The following is a 15,293-nucleotide window of genomic DNA, read 5'->3' on the forward strand; positions in this document are numbered from 1 at the left end:
TCAGGGCACCCTAAGAACCAGCAGACTCCAGCCATAAACACTAGCGATAAACTAACAGTAAATGACCCCTTTGTCAATAGTCTCAGCAGGGCCCGTAGTAATGCTGAACTAATGCCGAAGTAATATGTTAATGTCATACAGTTTTACACATCTTCGAGACTAGTTACAATTTAAATCAAAGAAATTAGTTCGGTAATAAATGTTCGATAATAAGGAAACAAGGGCAGAATAATTGCCAACAATTGAGCCAGAATAGTACGTTGTGATATAACTCACGGAGTAACACCCAGTATCAAAAGGGGATCTCGAGTGTAAAACCTAACCTGGTAGGTGCTAGGGCCACAAATCCTGTGGGTCCAAATGATCAGAGATGATCAATTGTAAACAACATCTCCTAGAAATGTTTATTTGTATCCTGAAGCCGAGGCTGCCATATTGTCTGGGTTGTTGGTTTCCATGTCGCGTTCTTCCAACTCCTCGAGCATGCGATTGAGTTTCATCGGATCTGTGAAAAAATGAGGTGATCCACGTACAGTTACTCTGTATTCCGCCGGACCCACAAAGTCAAATTGATATCCCCTCAACTTCAGTTGCGGTCGCAGGGCCAAAAAGGCCTTCCTTACTTCTACTGTTTCTTTACTATAATCTTGCGAGATATAGATCTTTGCGTCTCTCCACAGGATATGATTGTGCTTCCGAACAAAGGCAAGTATGTGCTCCACATGCTGATACCGCAACGGCTTACAGACGATGGGCCTGGGACCTTTTTGCGCCTTAGTTATTCTTCCGGGTACTCTGTGTGCTCTGTCAAACTCTAGGGGATTCACAAAAGTCAAATTCGTGGCCTGAGCAAACCAGGATTCCAAGAACTGGATGCACGACCCCTCTGAATCTTCGGACCCCTCCGGGACCCCAAAAATGCGTATGTTCCCTCTTCTATTTCTATCTTCCAACTCAGCCAGTCTTCTAGTAGTTTGGTCGGTGGAGAAGTGTAGGTGTTTCAGGGCAGCACAAGTTTTAACCTCAATATCTTCCAAACGACTTATCCTGGATTCCGTTTCTGTCAGACGTGCATTAGTGTCTCTAATATCTTGACGGATTGCCACCACTTCCTCTTCGGTGACCTTAGCCAAATCTTTCACTTCGTCCAACCTGTTTAGGATCATATCAAGCGCCTCCGTAGTAACTTTCTTTGGCTTGTTCAGCGATCCCGGGTTCGAATGGTCTGATTTGAGTCTTTTCAGGGTGCCTTGATCTTTGGTATCCATCGTGGTTATTTGGAGCCTTGAGTGGTGTCTCGAAAACCCTTCCACCGCAAACGTGTAGAGCAGACTTGATAATGCCCTTTATGACAGACGCAGTCGCGCTGATGTAGGTAGAAGAGTGAAGACAGGTCGGTAGGAGAAAGTGGCCGGGCAGCTCTCAGTGCACCTAGCAGTTATGGTGCGTCGCCAGGAGGGTCTTGAAGTGCAAGGTGTCACATAGACTCACTTAGGGGTTGTACGTGGCATCGTGGGAGAAGTCACCATTGTCTGAGGACAAGCATTTCATTCATTTGGCACAATTGTATTAAACCCTCGTTGCCAGATCAAGAATGTGTACCCTTTTCTTCCTCAGAGACCATTAGTATTGCCAATACTGCCTTTCAGACCTTCATCGGGGAGATTAGCGTTGATAAAAGTCAATTGCGATCGTTTTTTCGCAAATACAAAGTGGCGGCCGCCATCTTGGTGAAGGTATCGGAAGCCCTGGGTCCCCACATGGCCGGTCGGACTTTAGTCACGCGTCCGTGTTCCAGGGTCGGGCACTCAATCTTTTTCTAGGACATCACCGCTTCACCGTGTGTCAGTCACAGCGTGGTTGCAGTCGTCAATACCACGGCGGTGATCGCTCAGTGTTCCACCGTTGTTCCCTCGTCCACGGCGCGGCAGGGGACGTCCGGAGTCCCGTTCGATGTATCTCCAGTTTCGGTGCAGTCCCAGTCGTAAGAAATAGCTCACCACATTCCCAGAGTATTCCGATCGCTGAATCCGCGGTCACATCGTTGTTGTAGACGGGCTAAAACGTTCCAATTTCTGATATGAACGCTCGTGACGGGAGGAGAGACGCTCTACACCGCATCTTCCTCGGCGTCCAAGCCACGCCCCTTAAAGCTTGACTTCTAACACTGCATTTCCACATTTCATCTAGGACTCCAGCAAATAGGCCATTACTAAAAATAATTCCTATGTTGGGCAGCAGTGGAAGACAATCACTGTGTTGCCATTAAATTGAACTTCATACCTATGACAAATTGATATTAGAAAGGTCGCCATTGTTGCGATGGTGCTTTTCTGTGTGGGCCAAAGAATAGATTTTAGTACTTTGAGAGGCTCGATTAGTCTGTCAATTTCCTGAATTAAGAATATGTGTACAAATCCACCTTTTTTTCTCCTTTCTCTCACTTCTCATGTTCCTCCTGTTTCAGTCCTTCCTTCCTTCAGTCTTCTACTTCCTTGCTGTGCTCTTGTCTTTACCTTTCCTGCCCCCTTTCTTGCCTCCCTCCACTTTCTCATCTTCTTTGTTGTCCTCTCATTGATTTCAGTTTCCCGGAAGCATGGCAAGCTAGTGGGCTTCCTGCGCACCTTCATGAAGTCTCGCCCCAGCAAGCAGCGCTTGAAGCAGAGGGGGATCCTGAAGGAACGTGTTTTCAGCTGCGACTTGGGTGAACACCTGCTCAACTCTGGCAATGATGGTAGGTTGGAACAGGGAAAGCACTAGGCAGAGCACAATAGACTCCAGTGCAACCATCCCATTGTTTGCATCTGAAGCCTACGGTACAAGTGCAGATTACCAGTATATACTAAGTGCTCTTGGGTAAGTAACTCTGTCTCGTGCCACAATACTTTGGTCCCAATGGGACCATTCCATGACATCAGAACCAGTGGAATTATGTGATTGTGTGGCCGGAGTGCTTCTAGATCTGCTGCATTTGCCACATAATTGTTCTGCTGTGTAATTTGCAGATTTTGACTACAAAAAATTGTTTCGAGCTCAAACAGTTTAAAACTTCTAAAATTGCAGTGACGTGTTTTGCCGTACAGTGGATGGGTTTTTGCAAAGGTTGACAGGTCACCTTTCTATTGCTTATTTCTATGTTTGGGTGTTAAACGGAGGTGCAACATATGTCCAGACAGTGTTATCAAGTGTAAAAATGACAAAATAATGAAGGAATAATATCAGAAAATATGCTGCATAATTTGAATTTATTTGGCGCATAATCTAGTCAACTCGGCTGCATAATTTAGTCAACCCTGCCGTCAAATTTGGCCCTCTCCTGCCACATAATTCCAGTGGCTCTGCATGACAGTCTGCTGAAATATAGAAATTAATTGGGAGGCAATGATGAGACAAAGTGGCGTAGTGCCCCCAATTTGGAAACATGCCATGCTGAATCCTCTTATGAAAAAAAAACTCCCCTTGATCTCCCACTACCTGAAAGTTATAGACCAATCTCCCTACTCCCATGTATCAGTACAATTGTAGAGAAATTTGTTGACAAAAACCTTTCCTCGTTACTGGAGGATTAGACCAGCTTCAGAGCATGTAGCAGCCTTGTTAGCCATGGCTGATGAACTTCTAGGAATCCTGTATTCAAATGGCTCAGTTGCAGTTATATTCCTGGTCTTATGCGCCGTATTTGACACGTTATCCCACCCAATACTCATTAGAATATTGAAAGAAGCAGGAATCTATGGTGTAGCTCTTGAACATCTTGCTTACCTTTTAAGGAATAGAAGCTTTCAAGATTGCTAGGACTCATTTCAAGAATGCTAGGACTCATTTCACTCAGATACTCGGGCCATAGAATATGGGGTGCCGCAAGGTTCAGCTCTAAGCCTCGCTCTGTTCAATATATATGTTCAACCATTTGTAGATGTTATTACAGGTTCAATGGTATCATGCACCGGTGATACTCAAATAATTATTTCGCTAACACCAGGTACAGCAGACCTTTCCACCCAACATAATGACTGTTTAAGAGAAGGCATCAACTGCATGTTGAGCAGTAACCCGAAACTCAATGGAGACAAAACTGAGTCGGTAACTACCCCACCCTATGGACTGAGCTACAGTGGCCCGACTGCCTAGGTGACCTATCTCCTCGCAAAACAGAAATAAAAAGTCTTGGCTTCTGGATCGACAGCCACCTGACTGTGGAGGTTGAAGTAAGAAAACTAGCACCCTGTTTCGGCTTACTCAGGACACTAAGTAAGGTTGTGAGTTGGCTTCCTTCTGCCACTCGGAAGAACTGTAGTCCGAGGCCTTGTGCTGTCCCGTATAGACTACGGTAATTCAGTTTATCTGGGAAGCCCCCTGTACGTTGCAGCGCGCGCTCTGCTAAAGCATCTTTCGGTCTTCTCGTCTCTTGCAGCATTCCACTGGCTGCCAGTATCTAGGAGAATTAAATTTAAATCTGTCTTGCCCACCGGGCTATGTACAACAGACGTTCTCCTCTAATACAGCGTTTGCTAACCCCCTACAAATCTAAGAGTTCACTACCGTACGCTGACTAGAAGCTTTTCACAGAGCCCAAAATTAAGCAATTTAGAAGCAATGGGCATTCTTTTGTTTACCTGGCAGCGAAACTTTGAAACATTTTGCCATCACCCCTGAGAATGATTAAACAAGCATTTACAATGCAATGGTCTCGGCATTATTAAAGGTAGAGCTATTGGCATTGCTCATGACATCTTTTTTTATCATAAATAAATAGCATTGTCATTTACATTGCCAATAGCTTAATCGTTAAATAAATGGCAGTCATTTACAATGCCAATAGCTTAATTGCTCGTATATGCATGAGCTATTGCATTTGCACCCACACAGAGCCACCCACACACATATATAGAGCCGCCCACACAGTGTCATTCACATAGAGCCACCTACACACACAGAGCCACCTACACAGAGCCACCCTCACACAGAAAGAGCCACCCACACATAGAGCCACCTACAAAAAAAGCTATCCATACAGAGCCACACACACAGACAGAGCCACACACACAGACAGAGCCACACACACAGCCACACACACACAGACAGAGCCACACACACAGACATGCTGCACACCACTCCTGATGCTGTGTCACACACGCCAACCTAGGTTATTCTGCAGGGATGCATGTATATCCCCAGTGCAACGGAGTCCTCGACCTAAAAAGGGGGCACACACACGAGAATTCATTATTCCAGCCAGTTTAATGAGGTTAGGTCCCACCACACACTGCAGAAAAATCACTGAGACACGTTTCGGCTGTGAACAGCCTTTATCAATCAGCGAGTCATCAGATTAAACACTGCTTTTAAAACCACCCTGATCATGAAAATAAAAACCGTACTAACATTGATTTCACCGAATGAAAATAATGAACAGGAGGTGTAAAAATGTATACAGTTTGCCATCATGCGCTTTAAAATTTTGCCCTGCATGTATATTGTAATACTGATTTTGAGCCACAGTGACCTTTCAATAAAATACTGTTGCCTAACGTGTAGCGCAATTGCAATAAACTCAATCCTGCCAATACTACAGTCCAAATGATCTAGATATATACAAACGGAAGATTTGTCAGTACAGTCTGTTCGTGTGGCGTGTTCCACCAAAATTTGAAAAGTATTGAATATATATTTGCGCTCTTTCAAATGAATGTTCCTGTTGCGTGAAACGCAAGTTGCAAGTTACACAAACACTTCTTAGTACCTATGCATTGAAGCGCTATGCGGGAATAACTGCGAGTAACATAATGTTGCCACATTGTTGCCAATAGGATGCGAAGTTCTCAGAGAGCACCAAATGCTGATCACAGCAAAGGAACAAACAGTAATATGTGGCATATGGTCTAACAGGAAGGGAGCTATTGAAGTCTTATGCCGGGCATGGAGGCACAGTCACCAACAGTATCGAAGCCGACCATGAGCACACGAAGCAGATAGAGAGCAGCACACAAGGGAGGGAGCATCATGAAGTGTGGTGTTGGCGGTGATGGCGGTGAAGCAGATAGAGAGCAGCACCCGAGGGAGAGAGCAACTTGAAGTGTGGTGGTGGAGGAGAAGCAGATAGAGAGCAGCACACGAGGGAGAGAGCAACATGAAGTGTGGTGGTGGAGGAGAAGCAGATAGAGAGCAGCACACGAGGGAGAGAGCAATATGGAATTCAGGTGTATGGAGAGAGCCACATAAGAAAGACCTGCACAAGAGGGAGAGAGCAACACAGAGCGCAAGCGCCGAGGGTGGGGGGGGGTTGTTTGGATGAGGAAAGCAGCTCACAACCGAGGGAGCTAGAAAGCACATGGACACCCATGGAGCACTGAAAGAAAAAAAGTAGTTGTCCTACTGTGAGCAGTGGAAGGATACAAGAAATCAAATCAAGAGGATGAGGAAGAGACTGTGGACATGGGGAGGTAGAAGCAGAAGAATGAGAATGCAAGCCATGATCAAGGAAGAAGCGAGCAACTGAGAGTGACAATAAAGCCAACCAAGGAAAGAACACAATAGGTCTTTTGCAACCAGGTAGGTGCGCTGTGTGGACGGCGATACCTAAAAAGAGAGTCCTTTAAGTACACAGTGAAAAGATACACGTCATCCAATCACAACACTGGAAGACCAGAATGCTCCTGGCCCAGGCACACACATGTATAGAGAGGAAAACCATGGATCAAGAGCAACAACTCAGACAGGCCCAAGGTCCACTCTAAGTATATATTTTGCGTTGGCAATAATAGGTATGCCTACAGTCAGCTCGAGCCAAAACTCTCTGTAGCAGAGACCTAAAGACAGATAAACAACAAACGGCTCCAACACATACTAACATTAAAGTATCAAAATGAAAACACAAAGGCTTTAAGAAATACAGCAGGCAAACACAGACACCCACAGAAATGATACACCAATGGAAAAAAACCGACACAAGCACTTATGCAGATATCGCTACTGTACACACTCACTGTCAGCAGGGCCCTACTTCGAGTATCACCAGCCCCCCTCTCCCGACACACACAGGTAGACCGACAGATGCGCCTATAGGCACAAAACACAGGTATGCCGTGAAAGACACTGTTGAGGACAGAGCCGCACTCTTGTACAGTCACCGTGGGCGCAGCCAGGCTAGGCCGAAGAACCATTACCAGTAAATGAGGGAGAGACCGTCGAAGCGCTCGAGCTGGCGTCCAGGCGCTTTAAGATAGGACATCTCATGCGGGGACCAGCCAGAACGTCCTCTTCATCGCATGCAAAGCTATCGAGGCAGTGTGGTAGTCCGCCTATCTCGCTCTGTCTTCGGGCACAGGGCGACCGCTCCAAAGGGCCTCATTTAGCCATGTCCAGAAACAGGGCACTGCCAACCACAGAGGTCTCTCGCTAGCAGAAAGGCCTACCGCAGAGCGGCTAGCTGGAGCCAAGGACACTTGGGGTTTGCCAAGATGGAGGTCAGAAGAGAAGAAGTAGCTGGGCTTGCAGAGACCCAAATGGAGATAACATTGAGTGGCCTCTTGACTTCATGTTCCGCGAGACTCCCGCAGCCCGTGTCGCTACCGCAGCCCTGTGCGGCTGCCGTAAGCAGCAGATGTTGCCACACCAGACTTAATCCTATATGGCAGGGCCGGCAAGGGCAGCCTCGGCGGCCAAGGGCTTTCGCGAGCTCTGCATCTCTAGACACAAGGGGAGTAGGCGGGTGGGACGAGGGAGCGAGAGCGCGTCTCTCCACTCCAGGGAACCGTGTGTACCCAGAGGGCTCGAGCTGCTCCAGTCCGAGTTCTGCAGCTCACTATGGATTAGGATACTGTTAGCAGCAGACGTCATGCAAGTTACAAATTCAAAACCCTGACCAGACAACTGTCCGCCGTGCGGTATTAAGGACGCGTTTGCACATATTGTCCCATGTGTTCATTAAAGTGCTTTCTGACAATTTATGATAAGGGCTGCTTATTAATCCTACACTGAAGCACATGAACGATTTTCTTCTGCGTTCAGTCTACCCTCTCTGAAAACTGGCCCTTGTGCTATCTTTACCAGAACAGAACTTATTAACCGGGAAAGTCCCAGTAAATCACCTACACAAGTGTGACAGACACACCTACAGACAACATCTCATACACTAACACACGTCATTGACACACAGCTACACAACATAGTGCTACAGAAACCGCTACAACAATATGCTTCCAGCGTAACACACAATAACAGAACTCGCATGGTATTATACCTGAGCAGTAACACAGGCGCAGCATCCCCGACAAAGACACACAACACAGTACATTACACAACCACACAGTTACAGAACAGGACACAACAGAACAGCCTCTTTGATACAAACACACCTGCACACTCACTGTATCGCTAACAGTGCCACAAACTGCACACAGAGCAGAACAGAGGAAAACAAGCACACTAACACATCCTCAAGTGACACAAGGCACAAAACACCAGCTGCAACTCCGATGGTAAGGCAGTCGCCATTCATACCTCTTCCCTGACAGCAACAGACACCAAAGTATCACAGACTGCAACACTAACAAAACACACGTAGCATTCCTATCATTAACACGCACGCACAGTAACAGACATGCTAGCGCACATACATTGCTACGAAGACACAGACTCACACATAGACAGCAACAAGCCAAATGCTGTACTGCCAGCGCTAGGAACCCGGGCACAGTTTAAAACCCCATTTATGGCATCACTGAATAGCACAGACATTCATCAACACATACGCGGCACCATTGACAGGAACAGCAACACGCTCAGGCACGCTGGTGCACACAAATCAACAGAAGCAGCCACAAAGACCCCACAATACACCTCCTCATACATCACTGCTAATCGCACAGGAGTATTCCCTACACTGACGCACACATACAGTAGCAATGGCAGTAAACACCAATCAGTACAACACCATTAAGATAACTAGTCGCCCTTACATGCATATGTGCATACCAGCACCTGCACAGCATCATTGACAGTTACACACACACGCCAACACCCGAAGCACCTCAAATAGAGACACACGGGCAGCAACGCACATCCGCCGTAACAGAAACTCGCAATAAAATATGTCATGGCAGAAGAAAACATGACTACACGTGCTGACACGCTTCAGTGGATAAGGAGGCAGGCACTGGAAGGCACACGTGTGCATGAGGCTGCGCGTACACGCGTCCCTTGGACTGCACTCACATGGCAACCACACACAGCCTCAGGCAGACATAGTAATAACAACCACATAGAAGCGCGCACATTCAGGCGTCCAATATGACAGGTGCACAGTGAGTGAAACTTTAATCCTCATTTCAGTCGCAGTTGAACAAAAAAAAAAAAACTATCACTATCCCACTCGAAGCAAAGAGAACTCCCCAGTGACGCTCAATCGCTTCAACAACAAAATCGCATCCTCGAGTCCACCCCACATGCACTGATGCGACCGCAGAAGTAGCTTTACCAACGCGGCACGCCGCAACACTAGTGGGCAAACCTCACTTGGCAGCAGCCAAATAAATCAACATATATTAGGGACGTTGGGTTATATTTTGGGGGGAGGGGGCGGCAAGGCACGGGGTACTTATTGGATCAGCGAAGGTGTAACCTACTGATTTATTTTTCCGTTCCGACCGCTTACCTCGTTTCCCCGTCGCCAAATGTTTATATCCCACGTCTTCTGCAAGGCACCAGACCCTTCGAGCTCAGGGTATGTCTGGACCCCTCCCACCCCCCTTAACAGCATAGGTGTCCCCCTTTCTCTGCCCGTGGCTCGACTGTAGCGAGACGACTGCAGGGGCGAGGGCTGCACAGGACCAGAAAATTGAAAAGCACGCTGTCAGCAACCACGAGAAAAGTGCCAAATGATTACATGGGGAGATGCAGGAATAAAAAATTTACAGGTTGTGGTTCGTGAGGGTCCTGTTCTACCTGTCGTGTCCTCAGGTGCGGGGGGGGTGTAAACAGCCTCTGCCCCCTCCCCGGAGCCCGGGCACCGCTTGGGTGTATTTAGGCTCCCGCTGAGCAGGCGTAAGGCGAAGGCAGGCCTGTAATTGTAACTCCAGCTGGGCCTACTGAATGGTAGCGCTGCCGTGACTGCTGGGCCCGGCTGGGAAGAGGGGGGGTCCCCGGGGCGGCTGAATGGGTTCCTGGGGGGATAATGGGGCCCGGGACAAAAGGGGATTCCAGGTAATGAGAGGGACCCCACAGGCCTGCAATGATTCAAAAGGGAGCGATGATAGCTGCGGGCGGAGGGAGGGGGGGGCGGGACGAAGGAGAACTGCGGGCGGAGGGAGGGGGGGGGGGAGCGGGACACCCGATACTAGCCTAGTTGCCCCCAAGACATGGCGGGAAGTGGATTCTGCCTCCATCATTACACAGCAATAATCACTGCTGCCGGTGGCCGACAGAGCCAAAACTGCTGCCCCCTACGCCAGACCCGGGAACTATGGGCTGCTACAGCGGGCACCAAGGATCAGGGAAATGGTGAAGGAGGAGCAGCCGAGGCGCTCAAATACACGGAGAGCGGGAAACAGACAGGGGGAAGAAGGCACAAACAGAAACGGACAGCGAAAATACACGGAGAGCGGGGCGGGAAACAGACAGGGGGAAGAAGGTACGGAGGGAAACAGACACGACCTTACCTTCACTGCGAAGGATCGAAAATGGCGGACACAAGCTCCGAGATTTTTTCGAATTTGGGGGCGTGGTTTTGATGTTCTGAGTGACGGACAACGTCACTGTCTAAAGAACATCAAAAATTACGCCCCCAAATCCATCCGAAAAGGACGGGGCTACATCGGAGTGACTGATCTCTCCTCCAATGGCTGGCCTCCGTTTAGGAAGCCAGCCAATGAAGGAGAGACAGGGTAGGGAGGCGGAACCTACAGCGCACTAAGAGTCATTAAATCTCCAGCCTAAGTCTGCGCAAGCGCAGCCTTTTAGGCCTCCGACCTAAAAAGGACTCAAATTCTGTAAACTTCTAAAGACCCGTCTCTTTGAATGATATGCCTTATTTCAATTACTGTGTGATGGATAAGACATTGGGTGCTAGGAGGCCCGTCTGGTAGCCATGTGCTTTACAAATGCATCACATACCATTGCATAGAAACAAACCCCATCCCATAGCTGTAACTTGCCACAGGGGCCATGGTGATGAAGTGGTCGTAAGAGGCAGACTGTGCTACAAAGGACAGCTGATCCTGTATATGCCCTCTTTAGGCGATGATATCCCAGACTTCAACTTTCAGCAGAAGATGAGTGTTAAAATCTTACATTTCGTTTCTGGTTTGTGAGAGTGGCATTTAATTTTTTTTAAGCTGAACACCTCGATTGGCCCTGAATGTTTTCAAGGGTTTAAAAGATTTATCCTAGTTTGAGGACAAAGTGCCTGCCAGACACGTTTCCTAGGGAAGAAACAAACACTGCATTTCTCCAAAAAGCAACTTCAGATTCATAACCTTAGAATGTTTCCTAATTGCCAAGTTGGAACTTACATTTATCATTTTACAAACTCCTTTTGCTTTCTCTCTACTCTTAAGCATTCCATAAAACATACTGTAACCAAGTAGCCACCTGTTTCTCTTGGTGGTGGAGTTTTGAACAGTTTTTTGTTTCTCATTCTCCAAAAAACTTCTTTTAAAAAGGATAAGAAATTGTTTTTAAATAAAAATGAAATTCTAAACTTTATACAAACTAGCTGAGAGTTCTTAAATAATGTGCAGACTTTGAGTAACATACATCGTGCCCAAGTAGAGGACATCTGCCTTTCGGCTATATTGAAATCCACAACCTTACCTATTACAAAGAAAACAATTTCATGCCCTAGCTGTTCTCATCCCAAACTCCCCCCTCTGCTCCAGTCCCCCAGGTCCTCCGCTGCTGCTCTGAGTTCATTGAGAAACATGGGATCTGCGATGGAATTTACCGCCTTTCGGGGGTGTCCTCCAACATTCAGAAGCTCAGGTGGGTGCAGATGTAGTGAGCATTCCTGGAATAGGATTGTTAATTTTCTTATTTCCACTAATCAACTTTCACTCTTCCTTCTTTTTGTTCTTGTCCATTGTATAGCTCTCCCTCTTTTCATTTTACACCCTGTCTAATATCGCCATGCCGTCCACATTTTTCAACTTTAGATTTGTTCTTCCTTTCTCCACATGGTAGTTTCTCCCTCATTCCACATGAACAAGTTTGTTTGGAAATACTATTACTATATATTGGGGTTTTTCTCACCCAAAAAATCTTCTCATGGAGTGTATTTGTTACACATGGAGATCTGGATCTGCAAAATGCTTGCTCACTTTTAAAAACATATTCCCTCTTAAATCCACCCGGTCCTTTCCAAATTTCCATCTGTCTCTGTTTTTCGTCCTCTCACCATCGGTCACTGTCTCATCTACCTTCTCCCCTTCTTTCATTTTCTTCCCTTATTCTCCTGTTTCCTCCTCCATCCCTCTCTGCATCTCTCTCATCACTGTTTTCCTCTGCCACTCTTTCCCACCTTCTGTCTACCCATTTTTTTCTCCTACTTTTTTTCCCTTCTGGCTCTATGCTCTCTCTCTCCTTTTGGGGCTTCTGTTCATCTGACATTCTTGTCTCTTTCCTGCTCCACCGTTTATTTCCTCTCTTCTATCGCTCTTCATTTCTGCTTTCTATTTCGGATCGTTCTCTCCTTTTCATTCCACTCCTCTTCAACCTTTAGCCATTGCTCCTACTGTTTGCTTCCTGCTTCTTCTGTAACCTGTGTGCCTTCTGCTCTCATTGACTCCCCACATGTTCCCCCTTCTGCCATTGCAGGCATGAGTTTGACAGCGAACGAATCCCTGACCTAACGAAGGACATGTACTTGCAGGACATCCACTGCGTGAGTTCACTCTGCAAGCTCTATTTCCGCGAGCTGCCCAACCCACTGCTTACCTATCAGCTGTACGACAAGTTTGCGGTGAGTACAAACTTAGAGGTGCAATGGGATCTGAGAAAGGAAGGGGTGAGATGAGGGGCAGGTAATATATTTTACAGTTTACCAGCTGTATAAATCAAAAACAACCTGAAGGATGACCCTTTAAAGTGTGGCCGGTCCTTTCAACTCCACGCTTGACGTACATTGCTTCATGAACTATAACTAGCCCATAGTGGTACAACGTGATTTTCACTAAACTTTTAATGTAGATATATATTATATAAGTTATATACTTGTAATACAAATAAAAGTGCAATGGCTACGAATTATGCCCACTCATTTGCAGTGCATTTTGGCCAATCTCATTACTAGTTCAAGGACTTAAGATCTAAATAGAGTGCATTTTAAGGGTCCACTAGAATTTAAATCTGATGCCTGTATCCACTAAACCATCAGCTTTTTCCAACCACCTCTACCAGCACCATACCGGTTCTGCCGCCTTTGAACTCGAGCCCGCCTACTCCATAACATGGCAACCCATCTGCGCCACACTCGCACTCATTCTGAAAGCCTCCAGCTCTTTAGCGACCTTCCCAAATGTTTAGAAATCCTCAGTGGACCCTCCATCACTCCCCAACTACAGACCGCTCTTCATGCTACCATTTCAGGCCAAGGTATTAACAGATGCTTTCCTAAATACCTCAACTACCACCAACTCCATAACACCACTCAATCTTGTTTCAGAACCTAGCACAGCACAGAAACTGCCGTCATTGCCACCACGGATGACCTGTTCATGACTGGATGGAGGAGAGACACTGGCCCTCATCCTCCTGGACCATGTGCTGCTTATGGCATGGTTTTCCTCTGCCATCCTCATTCAATGCATACACAACATTGGAATCAAAGGACACGCACACCAATGGATGAGCTCCTTCGTGACCGGAAGTACTCAGTCAGCCTGCCACCCTTCACCTCGGACACCCACGACCGATCCTCCCTGAGACCAACCCTCTTCAATGTATACATGATCTCTCTAGCTGGGATCTTCCGTGCTCACAACATCAACATCCTCTCATACGCCGATGACATGCAATTAATTTTCTCCCTCACAGAAAAGACCCCCCATACCCGAAACAAGTTTAATGCCAGCATGTCTGAAATCACCCTCTGGATGAAAGCAACTGTCTGAAGCTGAATACTGACAAGACTGAAGTTGTGATCTTTGGGAAGAGCACCTCATTGTGAGATTTCACCTAGTGGACAACAGAGCTAGGTCCGACACCCACCCAGAACTTTGGGATAGTTATCAACATTAAACTCAACATGACCGTCCAAGTCAAAGCAGTCACAGCCTCATGCTTCAATACCCTGAAGATGCTGAGGAAGATTTGCAAATGGACTAAGTCAGCACCCGGAAAAATGTCACCATCCCCTAGTCACAAGCAAGCTGGACTATGGGAACACCCTCTATGCCAGGATCAACTAAAACTCACCAAAACGCTGCAGACCATTCAGAACACGGTTGTCAGAAACACTCTCAATTTCAGCTGCTGCACTCCCATCACACCACACAAGTAGGAGCTCCACTGGCTCCTCATACACATACGTACGCAATCCAAGATGTTTATCCACAATTTCAAAGCACTTCATAACACTGGCCCAGCATACCTCAAAAATGACATCTGCTTTTATAAACTTTCCAGAGTCCTACTCTCATCTAGACGACTTCTTTACACATCCCATGCATACAAAAAAACCACATCTGGTGGTCAAGCCTTCTCCTACATTGCTCCTAAAGTGTGGAACGACCTGCCTCTACACATAAGAACTTGTTCCTCACTTCTTAAATTCCACAATACGCCTAAGCTCTTGCCCTAGGTTTAGCTAGACTCGTACCTGCTCAGCACCAGAATATCACCTGTCTCCAAATGTGCATAACATAACAGCTACAAATCCATTGACTATTCGTTAGTGAATATTGAGATGGCTTTTACTGTTATGTAGCTTACATTTAGTCTGCATTGTAGCTTTTCATTTGTACTTGGCATTGTTTTCTAATTGTGGTTTTCAAATGTTTTTCCTATTGCAAGAATGTGCTAGGCACGCATTTATTCCTGACAGACATTGTCACCTTATAGTCTGCATATTTAGTTCAAGTGTTTCACAATTCAAAACACAATGCATTGTTTTATTTTCTGTGCTCGTAGGAGACGACTCTTGTTTGAGTCCAATTAAAACATTGTTCTGCACCTCTGGCACAGTGTGATAAGCTTGTGGTTTTCTTGATAAACAGTGTCCATGGTGACGTTGGTGAGAGGTTCTATTCTCGTCTGAGTTATCATGGAAAGCTGTGAGAAAGTGCCCTCTTTCGGCATGG

The 15,293-nt window shown here is 46.6% G+C and overlaps 1 protein-coding gene across 1 annotated transcript in view; it reads left to right on the forward strand.

Moving 5' to 3' along the window:
* The window catches only part of ARHGAP33 (Rho GTPase activating protein 33), a 396,382-nt gene that overhangs the window by 331,849 nt on the left and 49,240 nt on the right, over positions 1 to 15,293 (forward strand). Inside the window, exons 12-14 of the mRNA XM_086929989.1 lie at positions 2,585 to 2,734; positions 11,877 to 11,979; positions 12,811 to 12,955. Coding sequence (XP_086786115.1) covers positions 2,585 to 2,734; positions 11,877 to 11,979; positions 12,811 to 12,955 — 398 coding nt within the window. The remainder of the gene's footprint in view (positions 1 to 2,584; positions 2,735 to 11,876; positions 11,980 to 12,810; positions 12,956 to 15,293) is intronic.

Source organism: Lissotriton vulgaris, chromosome 7, assembly GCF_964263255.1.
Source record: "Lissotriton vulgaris chromosome 7, aLisVul1.2, whole genome shotgun sequence".
Classification (NCBI taxonomy): domain Eukaryota; kingdom Metazoa; phylum Chordata; class Amphibia; order Caudata; family Salamandridae; genus Lissotriton; species Lissotriton vulgaris.